Source organism: Notamacropus eugenii, chromosome 5 (assembly GCF_028372415.1).
Source record: "Notamacropus eugenii isolate mMacEug1 chromosome 5, mMacEug1.pri_v2, whole genome shotgun sequence".
In the NCBI taxonomy this organism is placed as follows: domain Eukaryota; kingdom Metazoa; phylum Chordata; class Mammalia; order Diprotodontia; family Macropodidae; genus Notamacropus; species Notamacropus eugenii.
The window spans coordinates 242095240-242112968 of record NC_092876.1 but is presented as its reverse complement, the minus strand read 5'-3'; the positions used below and the strand labels follow the sequence as shown (position 1 = coordinate 242112968).

Here is a 17729-nt window from a genome sequence, read left to right as displayed (position 1 = left end):
CAGATTCCTACATTAGATGTGAGATTGGAGTCAAGGTTTGAGTTCCTCCAACTCAGATTTTATAAATGTACATACACAAAAATACATTCATGCTGAAAATGTGACTGAAGCCTTCAACTTGACAGTGAGAGATGTGGGTATGCAGATGATAAGATCAGGGTATATCTCCCTTTGTCCAATTTATTGGGGTCTATAGACTCAAAAAGTTGGAATACACTGTTAAATCATTATGAACAGATACAATGTGGATTTCAACCTTAAAACTTTTCAAAAGTCATCTTTTGGCCTGAGTTATTTGAATTAAGGGCAGCTAGGTGGCATAGAGGATAGAGTACCAGGCCTGGAGTCAGGAAGACTCATTTTCCTGACTTCAAATCTGACCTTGGACATTTCCTAGCTGTGTAACCTGGGCAAGTCATTTAACCCTTTTATCCTCATTTTCCTCATCTGTAAAAAGAGTTGGAAAAGGAAATGGCAAACCACTCCAGTAACTTTGCCAAGAAAACCCCAAATAGGGGTCATGAAGAGTCAGGCATGATTGAAAACAACCGAACATTCATTTTTTGAATTAACATTTGCCAAGGAGACACAGATTTGTATTTTTGACTTACAAAAGAAATAATCTTCTTTCATTATGTTGTAATCACTGATGGTGAGGCCAATGTGAATACAGTAGATGTTGGAGCTCTAAGTTCATTAGCACTTTAGACAGCATTCATTCTCTAATCCAAAAGTTTTCTTTTAGACCTTTCTAGTCAGTACTCAAACAGAGTGGAATCTGTCCAACTACTCCTCAGCTCTGAGTGTACATTCTGGTGAGATTCTTTCATTCCTTTAAGATATCTTTGACTTAGCTTTGGAGGATATTTTGAGGAGTGGTTGTGTCTGAGTATTTCATTATCAGGTACTACCTTCAAAATAATGATTTTATTCTGAGCACGCAGGACAGTGAATCTGTTTAGAAATTAGATTTGTCATTTCTAAAATATGCCTCTTTTTGCTTCAGTACCCCCATGAAGAGACTCTGTCCATATTTTAAAGTGACAGCTAAGTGGATCCTTGGGAAAGTGTGTTTTCTCCCAGAATTCTTTATGGTGAACGCTGAACAAAGTGATGAAGTATTCTATGATGTGTATTCACAAAGGTCTTTTTAAGAGTCACATGTATCTAGATGTACAGGGACTTGGAGCAAACAGAAGCAAAACAGGGTTCAGTTGTTTAATTAGATGAGAATGAAGCGGGCCTGCTACAGGTCCCAATCTGATATCTGAGGATTCCCATCACTACTTCTATAGTGGTGTTTCAAGAGTCTCTGTTGATGTGATAGTGTGGGTAGCTTTTAAGTAAGAACAATAAATGCACTGAATCACTTAAAGCAGTAATTTTTTGCTTAACAGTAGTAAACAAGTATTTATTACATAAGTAGTATGTGCTAGGCAGGGCAGCTAGGTGGGGCAGTAGATAGAGTGCTGGGCCTGGAATCAGAGTTCTGAATTCAAGATGAAGTTCAGTGAGATCTGAGTTCACATCCGGACTCAGACTCTCATTAGCTGTGTGACTCTGTCCAAGTTACTTAACCCTGTTTGTTTCAGTTTCCTCATCTGTAAAATGACCTAGAGAGGGAAATGGCAAGTTACTCCACTATCTTTGCCCAGCAGATCCCAAATGGGATTGCAGAGAGTTGGACACAACTGAAAGGGCTGAACAACAACATGTGCTAGGCACTCTACTGAATTCTGGGGATACAAAGAACCCAAAATGACAAAAGCTAGTCACTGATGCGTCAATGAATTCATAGTCTGACAAGGAAGACAACATTCAAACAACTATGTATTAATAATATATACAGAATAACCTGGAGGTAATCTCAAAGGGAAGACCCTAAGATTAACATTACATAACTTTAATAAATACCTCCAAAGAGTGACTACTAATAATACAAATTTGTACTATTTCAAAAATTGTAGAGGTTTTATAGTGAATTAAAATTTATGGAGATTGACTAGATGACACAGTACTTGGAGTCAGGAAGACTCATCTTCCTGAGCTCAAATCTGGCCTCAGATACTTACTATCAGTGTGACTGACCTCTAGTAAGTCACTTAGCCCTGTTTGCCTCAGTTCCTCATCTGTAAAATGAGCTGGAGAAGGAAATGGCAAACCACTCCAGTGTCTTTGCCAAGAAAGCCCCAGATGGGGTCACAAGGAGTCAGACACTACTGAAATGACACAGCAACAACGATGAAACCTATGGCAAAGAGGGTAAGGGAATAGTTTATGAAATCACATCGCACATCTACCTTCTTCATATTAGTGGTACATCCAAATAGCCAATTATAAGAGTAAGTTTTAAAAGAAGTGATGATTTATTTTAGATGGAACCAAATTCTGTATATTTAACACGTATCTAATGATCCAGGTCCCCCAGCTTATATGGGCTAGGCCCATCTTGGAGGATGACCCCAAAATCAATTATATCTCTTTGATTATTTATGCGCCAACCCAGAATTTATGCTAGAACAATCCTTGAGTATAGATGACATTTCAGTCTCCAGAGATGTGATTAAAAGTTTTCTCCCAGGTCTTCAAGGTTATGCCACATACCTTCAACACAGAGCAGCCTTTATTGCACAGTACAAAAATAAATGCAGATATGCAAAAGACTCAGGAGAGAGTATGTGCAATATAGAAAACATATGAAGAACTAACAACAGCCCATATACAATTCATGCAGTTCTGTTCCTCCTCCAGTGGTTTCTACTTTTTCTACAGAGTCCCACCTTCCCATGGTGCTGAGACTTCTCAGAAAGGAGCGGAATTTGAAACTTCTAGATAGGCAACACCCTGGCATTCCAATGAGGCCCTCTCTAATCCCACACAGCCCCATATAAACATCCACCTCATGTACTATTCTTAGGGCTTGGACTCCACTCAAAAGGAAATGCCCATGGGCATGTTAAACAGGCAGCCTCCCTTCTTCCCATAGGACTCACACCCTGAATAACTCATAATAGCAGAGTACAAAGTCTAGATTGCTTGTTTCCCCGTATTGCAATTCCCTTTCCTTGCCATTGCTTCCCCTAGATATGAAGGTCACAAGTGTGGTCTCCTTTCACCAAGAGAAGTGCACTCAAAAAATAGTTCTTTTCTTGATAAAACACCAGATCTTCAAACTCTCAAACTGCCACTTTAGAGCTCAGGAATTCTTCCAGAAAATTCTAGTTCAGACACAGTCATTTTCTAGGCTTTTCACTTTTTTCCCACATGAGTTTGACTTCTTTTTTATGTCTAGGAGAGTATCCATAGCAGATTTATTCTTAGATAGAAAGAATGGTTTCCCAGCCTGTCCTAATCATTGATAGAACTTTCCATATTCTTCTCAAAGTCCCTGATAAAAGAAAAAGAAATAGATACCATCAGACCCACAGTGCTTTTAGCTAGGACCCTCATTTAAACTGTTGAGGGTTCTACAAAAAGAAAGCAGCACCCTGCCCATAATCTCTCCTCTCACATTGGGGTAGAGTGCCCATGTAACTTCCATCCTGAACAGGCCATAGAATAGACAGGGCCTTCCCTATATAGATTATTTATTTAATCAATATAGTGTAAAGTAAGGAGACCATCTCTGTCTTGTGACTTTGAGGCCCAGAATTTAAATTCCACCAGTAAGTGGAAACTACTTTCTCTCCCTTTGTACTTGGGTTTATATAATCTATTCCTACCTTTTCTTTAAGGAAGAAAAAAATTCCCATGACATAAGACAAAAGACACTGTTCTGTTTTTAACTCATTCTCACACTGTACATTCATTTTAAAAGCATGTTTCCAGTGCTTGCTGAACCTTTGAGTAGATACCCTGGGATTGCCAAGATTTAGAAGGCAAGGTCTCTTCCTCAGAAGAAATTTAGAATCCAGTTAAGAACATAAAACATTCTTAGACTTAAGAGACAAATGATAAAACAGAAGCAAATGCCTGATAATGTGGTATGCAAAGAAAGGCTAAAGAAGGGTATGAGACTAATGTATTATTGCTGGAGTTGTAAATTGTTCCAATGGGGCAGCTAAGTGGTGCAGTGGATAGAGTACCAGTGCAGGAATCAGGAGGACCTGAGTTCAAATCTCACCTCAGACACTTGACACTCATGTCATCCTGATGAATGTTTGGTCACTGGATTCAGATGGCTCTGGAGGAGAAGTAAGGCTGGTGACCTGCACAGCCTTCCCTCACTCAAAACAAAGTCAAGTGCAAGTCATGTCATCATTTCTCTGATGGTATGGTCTTCTTTGGTAATGAAGGACAAACACAAACTGTTCCAACCATTCTGGAGAACAGTTTGAAACTATACCCAAAGGGCTATCAAATTGTGCATATTCTTTGATCCAGCAATACCACTACTAAGTCTGTAACTCAAAGAGATTTTATTTTAAATAAAAAAGGACTTTTTTGTACAAAAAAAATAGTTATAACAAGTTTTTTTTTTTTGTGGTGGCAAAGAATTGGAAATCAAGAGGATGTCCATCAGTTGGGCAATGACTGAACAAGTTGTAGAATATGAATGTAATGGAATACTATTGTATTACAACAAATGATAAGGAAGCAGATTTCAGAAAAAACTGAAAGACTTAAGCCGAACCGATGCAAAGTGAAATGATCAGAACCAGGAGAACATTACACACAGTAATAGCAATATTGTATAATGATCAACCATGAATAATTTAGCCATTCTCAGCCTTACAACAATCAAAGACAATTGCAAAGGACTCATGATGAAAAATGCTATCCAAATTCAGAGAAAGAAGTGATGAAGTCTGAATGCAGATAAAAACACACTATTTTTCACTTTTGTGTGTTTTTTTATTTTATTTTGGTCCATTTTTTTTTCACAACATAACTAAAAATAGGTTCATGAAGAGTTGGAGACTTGTGTAGTTGGTTTCAGCCATGCCCAACTCTTCATGACTTGTGGTTTTCTTGGCAAAGAAACTGAAATGGTTTGTCCTTTTCTTCTCCAGTCCATTTTACAGATGAGAAAACTGAGACAAACAGGGTTAAGTGACTTGCCCAGGGTCATACAGTTAGTAAGTATCTGAGGCCAAATTTGAACTCAGTGATGAGTCTTCTTGACTCCAGGTCCCTCCCCCATCCACTGTACTATCATCAAGTCCACTGACCCCCAACCTAAGTATCTTTCCTCTCTTCCATTTAATGGAATATTTTCACTTGAAAAGATCCTGATCCACTTTGGATCAAATTAGTGTTTCCTGAGCCATGGAGGGAAGATTTAAACAATTGAAGAAATCCCTTATTATGAAGTTTTTTCCTAATGAAACTTTAACATTTCTTCAAACTTTAAGCTTTCTCAAGCTGGTCTTTGTCTCGAAATTGAATTTTATTCTATCTGTTTTGCATCTGGGGGAAAAGGTTCATGAAAAATCTGTGGTTTTATTTGTCTCTTTTTTTGGAAGGAACAAGAGCCTATGGCAGCTATTTCAGTTCACAGAAAAGCAGAAGAGGACCAGTTTTTCCAGGAAGCATCATCTATCAAAGAAGATTCTCCACAGGATCTGCTCCTCTCTGAAGAAGGGCTCTCCGGGGATGAATCTGATTGTGCCTCCCCAGATGATATCTCCTTGCCTCCACTTCCTGGGAGCCCTGAATCAAACCTCTTGCAATCTGAGATGGAGTTTGAAGAGGTACCCATGCAGAATCCTCAGAATTTGCACATCAGCTCCTACAACCTACAGATGACGATTGATCCCAGTGATCCAAGAGCGACTTACAAACCTGGTCCTTCAGCACCTGACACTTTTATTTCCAATTGCTGGAGGGAAGAAGCATCAAGTCCAGATGAGAGGCCTTTACCTCTCTCCCCAGGGCACTATTCCAAGTTCAAAGCTGATACCCCTTTAACTCCCCTGGAATTCCTGGAAAAGAGCACTGTCTTCAGAAAAGTCCATGCTAAACCTCCAGAGAGCATGATGAGTAAAGTGCATGAAACATGTTTGCAACAGTGCCATCAAGTTCACAAAAGCATGCTGAAAAACCAAGAGCAGTTGCATGATAATAACTTTACTAAAACCCAAGATAGGCTGCATGCTAACCCTGAGGCATTCCCAGGTCTCCTGTTTCAGTCAGACACCAGCAGAAGCTCCCAGGTCACCCGAGAAGAGATTAAGAGTACATCAGGAAAGAACAGCCGGGGCAGCCTAGCTGGTCAGGCACCTAGCTTCTCCAGGCTCCTGTCTAATGTCACAGTCATGGAAGGTTCTCCAGTAACTTTGGAAGTTGAAGTAACAGGATTTCCAGAGCCTACACTGACCTGGTGGGTAGCTTATAACAAAAAACAGTGAATCAGAATGAATTATAAGTCACTGAAAACAGTAGTTCCATGGGCACTAACAAAGGTTTAGAATGATTTCATGATTTTCCCTCTCCTGCACAGTTCTGCATGGTACAAACTCACACCAGATCCCAACACACTCTTTCAAATAACAGCACTGCTAATAAGTATATTGAGAGAAGGGGGTGGGGCAGAGAAATCTCACCAAACAAAATAATAGTTCAAGAAGCATTAAAAGGCAGCTTTTTTCCTTTTTTCTTATTTTTCTGCACAATATTCCATCCTTCTAAATGTTATGTTTTGACTAATTCTCTCCCATAATCTGACACCTGTCTACTTCTACAAATATGGGAAAACCTTAGTTTAACATTTGCTATTTAAGGAAGAAAAGAAATGTAAAAATTAAGGATTTTTTCCCCCTTTTTTCTCTTCACTTCCCTTCTTTCTCCCTTCTGTTGCTGCATAACCTTTGTTATATTTTGTTTTTATATTATTAATATTCCTTAAAATAGTTTCTCCCATGTGAATCATGAATTATAAAAAGGTTTTACAATTGATCCAAGTGATGGATTAAAAAAAAATGTGAAAAATAACGAAATGGGTACATGAGAGCAGAGGTGTCAAATTCATGGTCCCAAAGCCACCTACAAAACTCGGGAGTATAGGCAGAATTAGATTAAAACAAAATCAGAAAATGTCTGACTAAATAAATAAAAATACCATATGATACAAATAACGTTAATTTGTGGATTTCTAAATCAATATGCTGAATTTAGGGATCTGTTTTTATTTAAATTTGACCCTGTTGCTAGAGGATTTCAATATGGAGTTCTCAACATTTTTAACATTTGTGAAGAAAATTAAAACACAATATATGGGTCTTTGAAGCTCTATTATTATTTTTATTTGCAAAAGGACCTTCTGTCCTCAGTTACAAAGGTTATGACTTTCTCAAAAGATAGGATGCTTTTGAATATTTGAAAAATTTTAGACTTAACCAGACATCTGTAACAGCTGAAGGTAAAGAATCAATGAATGATAATTCTGCCAACTTTGTAGAGAGCATGTTTTTGATTATGTTTTTATTTATAAACCATGAATTAACATAAGTAGAATGCTATTTACTTATTATAATGTTAGCATAGTCTGAATTTTAATGAAAGATTTCTACATCCTAGGTGTGTTAGTAGAAAGGTACTTGAGACTGGTCATGGTTACCAGTCCCCTAAAATATGTGTGAGAAAATGTCTGTTCTGCAGAATATTAAAAACAAAGAGCACCTACGTTAGCAGTATTATCTTTTGATTTTTTTTAAAATAAATATATCTATGTCCTTGATTAAACAGGAATTTGATTTTGATGAATGAGGGAAACATCTATATTTAATTTTCACTTTTATTAAATATTAGTTCAGCCTAAAAATGTTGTTTGAGTTTTTTACTTGTTAACCCCATAAAAATTATTAATTGGAATAACACATATTTCTAAAGGTCTCAATACTGCTGGGTAAATCATCTTTGCCACTGAAATTGGATTGAACGAATCATGAATTTAAAAAATGGGCAAACCAGATTGACAGCTAGACAACTGAATGAACTAGCTCTTCATATATGGGTCACTTTGTGAAAACTCAATATGGAAAAATTTGAATTTTCAAATACATAAATTTAGGGAATATTTTATTGCTTAATAGAAGAATGAAGGATTCCTTAATGGAATGTAACAGTAACTCCTTAAACGGGAGTTAGCCACTCTGCCCACATGAAACATGAAGCTACAAAATTTCTTTGTACACAACTTTTGACATTTCATTTCTATATTTACTATAGCTAATCAATGAATAAAATTGTCAACTGATATCACCAACTAGTAATTTATATAACTACCTCTGAAAAAATAACATTTTCTAATGTGAAATATATAGTTTGACTATGATAATGCAGGCAGGCCTAATTAGTAGATACCTATATTTTTGGATTAAAAACTGAGTTGGGATTTGGAGTCATAAAGTTGAGTCCGTTTTTAAGGAACTATTATAGAAAGTTGTATGTCAAATTATATAGGGTATTACAACTTGGAAAACTGTGTTGATTAAAAAGAAACAATTCTGACTTGACAAACTGACTCTCTACTTCAGGTACAAGAAGGGCCAGAGATTGACAGCAGATGGTCACTTAAAGGTTTTACACAAGGAGACAAAGCACACAGTGTTCATTCAGAAGGTGTGTGAGACAGATGCGGGCCTCTATGTTGCTCGGGCCCAAAACACTAGCGGCACTCTCTCTACCAGTGCCATCCTCTACGTGACAGGTAACATCGGGCCACCAATCACAAGAATAGACTGGATAACTCTGTGTGTCATCTATATTAGTGTTTCACTAATGTATTGGCTACTCACATAGTAACTAGAGTATTGACCCCACTGGATGCCATTGTCACAAGCTGAAAAGACAGCAAATCTGTGTTCCTCTGCTGCACCTCCCCCACCAAGGGCCCCCATCTGCTTCTCCTCCTTCACTTTGGACATATTATTTGTTTGGTTAATGCCACTGCTACATGAGATGATTTATTTTTCCTTTATTGTTTTCAATGCTTATTTGACAGACTTGGTAAATTATTTGCAACAAATAGTTAAATCTTCTGCTCTAGAAGAGATGTCTTAAATGTAATAAAGTCAAATTATACCATGTTTATTACCTCCCAGAGGGACTTTAGGTGTGCACAGCTGGAAAACTCAGATCAACATATGGACATGTATGAAGTTTGAAATCCAATTTATTTTTGATCACTTATTTATTGTGAACAATTATCAACATCTCTTTTTAGGTTGTTGCACCAGAAATCAGTAGTCTGTGTCATTTTCATTGTCGTATTAATGTCAGTGCTTATTTCTTGGTCTTGAGTTATCAAAATATCCTTTGTTTTTAACATGCATTGTGTTAATAATCTAAGGGTTATTGCAAACAAATTATAAATTCCTCTTACTGTGTTTGATCTGATTTTACAGGACCTAAGTATCTACCAGGTGTATAGGTATCCCACAAAATAGAAATATGGTTTGGTACTTAAGTTAAGTTAGCACTGCAAGATGAAACACATGTTGTGCTTTTAAATCACTATATTAGTAATGAAAGGACCAAGGACATAACACAGAGGCAGAGTTTCCTGCATACTGATCTTGGCCCAGCTTCTGATCAATTTCTATGACATTTGTGAACACACTTAACCTCTTAATGTCCCAGCTTCTCATCTGTAAAATGGGCCTCATTATCTACCTCTCAGGGGAGCTGAGAAATTTCATTTAGTGCCTTATAAGGATGTGGGAAATGAAAGGCAGTGTGTCAGTGCTAGAGATAATTATGGTATTTGTGAAATTTTTGTGGTTATGAAATCTACCGTTATATTCATCTGTGTCTTGTCCAGTGTATCTCTGACCAGACCTCTCATTTAAATACCCTCATTGTTCTGACATATTTAATTAAAGGGAAAGGTATTTTATGTGCAGCATGGTAGAGTAAAAAGTGTATTTACTCTGAAGTCAGAGATCTTGGGTTCAAATCTAGCCTCTGATGCACACTACCTACCTATATGGTCTTTTGCACCTTTTCTGGGCTTCATTTCCTCATCAGTAAAATTAGACGAATTGGACTAGATTTCCTCCGGGTCCCCTCCTGCTCTAAATCTGTGAGTCTGACTCCAGATAATTCCCACTAAAAAAGATCAATGATATTTCCCAAATTGGAGCTTAAATGCATTTATTAAACTTCCTAACTCTAAATCCTTTTCAAAGATATGCAATCTTTAAAAAAAAATTTATTTATTTTGAACTTAAACACAGAAAGACAAAAAAGAACGTTTCCATGTACACAGCACAACATAAAAGAGGATCCTATATAAAAAATCATGAATTTCCATTTCACAACTTACTTTTTATAAAATGTAATAAATAACTACACATCATTTTAAAAGCTAGCCTGCTTTTCTGTGCTTCCTTCTGTGTTTTTTTTTGCTCTCTACTGTGTACTTTTTATTTTTACTTTTTCTCCCTCCCTACCCCACCCACCTTAGAGAAGGCTGCCATTAGGCACAATGTATATATTTGCCAAACTATATCATACTTACTTCTATTTATCAGTTCTTTCTCTGAATATGGATAGCATCTTCCTTCAAAGGTCCTTTGCGGTTGATTTGAGTATCAATCTAAAGCCCTCAAAATGACTGAGTCATACAAAGTTGTTCTTAGAACAGTATTGCCTTTGGTCCTAATTATTTCATTCTTCATTTTCTCATGCACATCTTTCCATGCTTTTCTAAAATCAAGATAAAAAGTCTTAAGGAATTCATGGAGATTCACAGTGCATATGGTAGGGGAAAAAATGAATCTTGAGCTCAGATGATGTCCATCCTTTTCTTATAAAAAATCCTGAAGAATTTGCTTGATCTTTTAAAGAAGACTCATAGTCTAATCATCAATTCAGAAAAAAAAGAGTATCTTATAGGTTTCATATTTTAAAAGATCAGATAGATATTATAAGCATAACCTTATGTCAAAGAAAAGTCTTTAATTAAAAGAATAATTCATTATAAATTTTGATAAAGACAAAAAAATGAATCATGTCACTGAGGGATTATAAATAATTAAAATATTTAAATAATAATATATTCAACTTGTCATTAAAAAGTCCCTGTGTTTCATCCAAAGGTCTTGCATATGCAGCAGAATAAAAATGATTTCTTGACTTCTAGAATTTTTTTCCTCTCTTTAAATTTTATACAGAAATTTGGCAAATATAGTAGAAACCCATGGACACCATCTTATGGAATGTTTATTGTCTAAGTGGTACCATTCTTTCCCAGTTTCAGGTCTGCACATGGGTCTCTGAGAAAGTTAAAGCCTGAAAGCAAAGAAATCTAGCTTGTGCATGCATCATACTTAGATTTCTGTTTCTTTTTCTCCAGGGACTTGTCTAACAAAGTCTTTTTCCCTTAAACACCACTCTTAAGAAATGAAAACCAAAGCTTTATTCTCATAAGCTTGTTCAAATCTTTTATTTTATGCCAAAGAATAATTATAGGTCAATATTTTTTCTTCTAAGGGAAGACATCAAGTTAAAAGTCAAACCAACAAACCATTGCCTTTGGGAAGTAAAGTGTAATCTGAAGAACAATTCATTAATTTGCTACTGGATCCATTAGCTTCAATTCAATCTTTAGTTGTTACATAAACATACTCTCAGAGACTATTGCCTATGTATTAGCCAGACTTTTTGATTAAAAATATTACTTGATATTTAAGGTTTAGTTGCAACATAAATCTTAAGGCTAGAGATGAAAATAACTAGCATTTATAAAACAATTTAAGGCTTGCAAAGCACTTTACAAATACCGTTTGATCAAACATCGTTTGATTGTCACAACAGCCCTGGAGGTAGGTGTAACTATAATCATCATTTTACAGATTTGCAAACTAAAGCAAGTAACAGTAAAGTGACTTTGCCAGGGTCACCCAACCAGGAAATATCTGAGGCCAGATTTGAGCGTAGTCTCCCCTAATACCAGGTCCAGTGCTCCATTCACTACACTACCTAACTGTCTATAGTTTAAGTACTAATTAATATGAAAAAGTTATTGATTAACAGGAAAACAGGAAAGAAAAACTGACAAGTCTATCAATGAAGCTTTTATTTAAACTCTAATCTCAAAAGCTAAGTGTTTTCTGCATTAAAGTTTAGATTTAATTTAAATCAGGCTCAGATTAAGCAAAAATGTCCTAATAGCTAGAGCTAAAGTAGAATAGGAGGCCTCAGAAAGCTCTCCCACCCTTTTTCTGGGGTAGTTCAAGCAAAAACTTGATTATTTGTTAGTTGCATTGTGGAGGGGACTCCTATCTAGTCTAGATGAGATGACCTCTGAAGGCCTTTCCAGGTCTGAAGTCTGATAACTAGGCTTGACTTCCTCGAATAAAATGCAAGTCTTATGAGAAGAAGCTGTGTTGTAGCTAGAGCCTTGGATTTGGTCTCAGAGTACTGGGTTCAAATCCCAGATCTACTAGTCACTACCTGTGTGACCTTGAACAAATTATTTAGCCTCTTTGAGTTTCATGTTCTTTATCTGTAAAAAATGGAGTGAATCAACCTAGATCTGATCTGGTTCTAATTCCTTTGATTCCATCATAATATTATTTAATAATTGTTACTAATAGTCCATAATCATGATTCGGACTCAAATTGTTGGTTTACAATGTCGTTTAAAAGAAGAAACTACCTTGTGTGCTGGAAGTACGAAGAAGATGAATCTTTAGTTTGCTAATTGGGGTTTCCTGTAGTCATTAGGCAGTAGCTGAATCTTAGATGAAAGTCTGTATCAAATACATACATAAGAATACATAAGAGAAGTGAGAGATGTCAGGGTTCACTGTCGTATACATACATATTGAATGGGAGACAAGAAGGTTTTCATAGTAGTCATTAGAGCTGCCTGTATTAGGGTAAAAGTCTGCATGCCATCCCAAACGTGTGCAGTCTGTGGCAATTGCTACTATGGTTGTAGCCCTCTTACACACACACACACACACACACACTCATAAATACTGCATACACACACAATGTTTGCATTCATGCAATTAGGTCAAAATGAAAATTAAGGGAAGCCTAGAAGGGAAAAGAAATGACTTTTCAGGATATATTTGTGGTCTAAAGGAAAGGTTATGCAATTGGAAGTCAAAAGATCTGGGTTCAAATTGTTCCTCTGCTTTGGACAAGTTGTTCTATCCTTGGACCCCAGTTTCTTTACCCATAAAATGAGGAGGTTGGAAATTGGGTTATCTCTAAAGAGTCTTTCATTTCTCTGTTCTGTGATAACATAGAAAGGCTTTCGCCTTTATGTAGAAGGGACAGGAGACTCTTCTACCTATTTGAAGGGGAATATTTTGGGTTGCTGGTATGTAATAGGGTTTTTAAAAATTGTTTAATACTAAATAAACTACCCTAAAACTCATAACTGAGAACCAAGGCAACAGCCCTAATGTGTGAAATGATTACAATTCTAACCTCAATCCTTTTTACTAAGTGGTAAGATAGTCATACCATTGCATTCCCTTAAACAAAGTTTTTTTTTTTCTTCAAGATCAGGCTTTCAGGAACAGACACTCTATATATTCCATTTTGCCGTATTGCTAAAGCTAGGTTCCCAGAAATGTCATAAAAGTGCCTGGAGAAGTCTCTCTTGAAAATTTCCTATACCTGTGTGCTCTACTCCTGATGACCAGGATCAAATTGTCACTCCAGACACAAGACTTTGTTTTGTTTTTGTACATAGCTACATATTAGATATTAACATCTATTTAGAGAGTTCAAAAATTCTGGAAAAAATCAAACCATTTAAAAAAAAACATATTACAATCATGTTTTGCAGTGACATAAAATGTTAGAACTTCGATTATTATGAATTCCAAATCAGGGAAGGAAAGGTGGTAACATTCTGTTCAGCTTTTCTGCTTTTTTTTTAAACTCATGAGCATTCTTTCTTAGAAAACTGTCATCTGTGCTTTTTTCATATTTCTGTCATATGCACAGTTAGTATTTTCAACCTTGTGGTACCAAATAAGTGAGCTGAAACAAAACAGATTATCTCCCAACGTGCTTTGGGATGGTTCCTGCCAATGCAAAGGCAGGACGACCTGTTTCCCATTTGTAATCAGCAGAGGGCAAAGCCATATCAGACAGGCTCCAGATTTACATTCACTAAGTGAAACAGTGTCCTGCCTAATTCAATAACAATTCATTTTCTCTGCTTTCATCACATGAGATGAGACTGGAATTTAATCAGCTATATGTGAATCCAACCTGAAAAAACAAAACAAAACAAAAGATGCAAAGCTGCTAATTTGGCCGTTTCCCAACTCTCTGCATGCTGGGGTTGCACATTCTATCCCATGTTCAAAGAGCATCCATGGAGTGAGGGAGCTTGGCTAATAAAGGCTTGTGGCCCAAACCTGGCAAGGTGTTATTGTGGCTGTGGAGTCAGATGACCTTGGTTCACATTCCATCTCTGACTGTCTTTTGTAACTGTGAGTAAATCACTTACCATCTCTGGGTCTCAGTTTCATCAGCTATAAAACGAGAGGTTTGGAATAGATGGCATCTGAAGTCCTGTCCTGCTCAAAATCTATGATTCTCTGATACACGTATGGAAGATATCTGATGGGTAAAAAATCAGAAAGATGAAAATATGAGTTAGCCTTCCCCAAGCCCATATTGTTTGATAAAGTCAGGATATTTTGTGTATTGTTTTCTCTCACTTTTCCGTTTTGTTGAAATATGACATATTTATCCTTGCTAATATAAAAAGATGATTTAAATTTCTTTTCTTAGTACTTTAGATCAAGTGAGCTAAAACTTGTTGTGCTCTACAAACCTGAAAGTATATTTAAATGTGAGTTAGGATTCTTATTACATCATAGAAATATTAAATGAAATATTTACCACAATGAAGTATTAGATCTTAATATTCTTTACACACTACTTTGAAGTTTTTACAAACTTTTATGACAGAAAAGGTAAAAAATCAGTATTTGATGATAGTTAGAAGAAAATAGTTATCTAGAAATCAGGTCTTATTACCCAGCAAAAAAATGATCTTTGGGAGATCATATATCCATTAATATTCAATTCAGCAAAACAGGCATTTGGTGAATTGGAAAGTAAGAAGAATTATTGAATGTGACTTGAAGGAGGAAAATGGTGACCTGGGGAAGGCAGGAAGGAGGTGGGTTTGATGGTATCTAAGATCCTCCAAGCTCTAATTCTACGATCTTTTTTATCTTTATTGCTTCCCTTCCTTTCACCCCTCATATCTAGTCAATTGCCACATCCTGTCAGATTTGCCTTCAGGACATCTCTTGCATCCATTCCCTTCTCTCCACTCACATTATCTATCACCACAGTTCAGGCCTCATCACATCTTGCCTGATCTATTTTTTAGTGCTCCAAATCATCCTTTCTGAGTTCAGTCTCTACATTCCCTCCCTTCCCCTACCCCCAATCCATTCTTTACACCACTGCCCAAAAATCTTCCTAAATCACTGATCTAACCATGTCATCCCAGCATATAAAGCTTCAGATGATCTATTGCCTCTTGAACAAAATTAACCTTCCAGATCCGACTCCAACTTACCTTTCCCACCTTCCTGAAGTAATTTTTTCAGAGATTATTAGATAAATCTCCCCTCTTGTATATTACTTTGGAATAATCAAAACATACCTAAATTAGATTATTCCTTATGGCTGACAGGACATCTCCTGCCCTGTGCCCATCATTCCCATGCCTTGGATGCTTTTCTTCTCTCTGCTTTTCACAAACCCTATCTTCCTTGAGGGATTAGCTGAGATGCTGCTTCTTATATGTAGCCTCCCCTGATCCCTGTTAAGTGAAACTATCTTCTTCCCTCCTCAGATTTTTTTTTAAGCATTTTGTTTAGATTGTTTGGCCTCATTGCCCTCAATCATATGTTATCACTCACTCCCATACCATCATCACCCTCCCTTGATAGAACATAAAGGACCATGTCACGAAAAACAAAACAAAACAAAAAAACCATATCCTCAGTGCTAGGGACAATGCCTTACACATAATTTCAGATATTCAAATGAATCCGTAATCTCAATAACATTAGCATTCCCTCTTTGATAAAGAGTATATGCCATCCTATATCACTCGGTCCTGACATTTTCATCCATGTCCCCCCGTAAGTTGGCCGCTAATGTGCTAATGGTCTTCCACTGAAAGACACTGATGAACCCATGGGCTGGCCAGTGATGACTCCTTGCTCTCTCCATAACTAGCCTATCTTTTATTATTCGTGCATGTCCTAAAATAAATTCTTGATTTTTTATCATAATTTCCTGCTCATAATATGTTTCAGGCTGGTCATGTGCATTATCAATATCCTTTGTTTGATCCTCATTTTCAATTATTCAGAGACAGTAGTGTTCTGTGCCTTGAAGTACATAACACCACCAGAAAAAAATGTATATCTATATGTATATATACAAAAGGACCTCTATTTCAGAAAGAAGCAAGGAACTGCTAAAAACAGTCTACAACTTGCCAAAGTCAATCCTGCTTCACACACAGTAGGTGCTTAATTAATGTTTGTTGAATTGATAGTGACAAGTTGGGGGGGGGGAGATTAGGCTATATCAAACAGCTTATGTGAGATAACATCCACATGTTCAAAAAATGACAAACTGATCCACTTGAAAGCTAATAAAGAAGATTGAGTACTTAAGTTGAAGGATGTTTCAAGGAGTAATCCAACAAGTAATAAGAGGTAAAACTGGATAGGATCAATTCTGATTTCTCTCCTTCTTGTTGTTCCGATGGAATAATTACTAAACATCATGAATTTGTACTATCTTGTTGCAATTCCTTATACTTTCTCTTGCAGCTAGATTCCTATGATGGATAATAAATGCGTGTAAGAGTAAAACACAACAAAGAAAGAGATGTATATTTTTTTATATACAGTTATTGTTGTTCAGTCATGTCTGACTTTTCATGACCCCATTTGGGGTTTTCTTGGCAAAGACACTGGAGTGGTCTGCCATTTTCTTCTCCAGGTCATTTTACAGATAAGGAAACTGAGGCAAAAATGTTAAGTGACTTGCCTAGGGTCACACAGCTAGTAAGTGTCTGAGGCCATATTTGAACTCAGGAAAATGAGTCTTCCTTAATCCAGGCCTGGAACTCTGACCATCATCTCACCTAACTGCCTTTTTATAGAGTGCTTATAGCAAATATGGGCACTTGCTACTAAATTGTCATGATCTCCAGAATACTTGGCATTTTGAAAATTAAATTAAACGCTAAAAATTAAATTAACTAATTTAATTAATTAAAGAAAAATTAAACATTAGAGCAAGAGTCTCTAAAAGAAATCTTGCTGAAATAATGAAATAATCTGAGGGAAAAAATGCAGTCCTCTTAGGTCTCCAAAGTATACTGCAAGGAGGGACAATTTATCAAATGGTGCTTTGCTGCCCTGAAAGAATTAATTTACCTCCCATTGGTGAGCACTTTCCTTCCAGCTAGTACTGTGCTCATGTTGCTAATATTATTTCTGTGATTACTTGGGAAAACTCTGAGGCCAAAATAACTCTGGCTCATTCAACTTTAGAGAAATACTTGGTCCTTCAAAGTTAAATATCCTGGTCTGGTTTTTTAATTAAAAGATAAAATATGAGCAGGCACTTGGACACCTACATTTTCTTAATCCATGTCTGTGTCAATGAAATAATGCCTGTACTTTAAATTAAACATGCTTTCTTCCATTTCATTATATCTGTTCTCAACTGTCAATTTTGGTAACTTGCTATCACCGCTCACTTAC

The 17729-nt window shown here is 36.5% G+C and overlaps 1 protein-coding gene across 7 annotated transcripts in view; it reads left to right on the top strand.

Annotated features, from left to right (window-relative positions):
- CCDC141 (coiled-coil domain containing 141) overlaps positions 1–17729 on the top strand; it is a 284155-nt gene that overhangs the window by 245750 nt on the left and 20676 nt on the right. For 5 of the 7 annotated variants that reach the window (XM_072612514.1, XM_072612510.1, XM_072612511.1 and 2 more), the window contains exons 23-24: positions 5466–6322; positions 8478–8650. In XM_072612514.1, the coding sequence (XP_072468615.1) occupies positions 5466–6322; positions 8478–8650 (1030 nt within the window). Of the gene's footprint in view, positions 1–5465; positions 8409–8477; positions 8651–17729 lie in introns of those variants that run through there. The other 2 variants (XM_072612515.1, XM_072612516.1) reach the window with 2 other exon arrangements.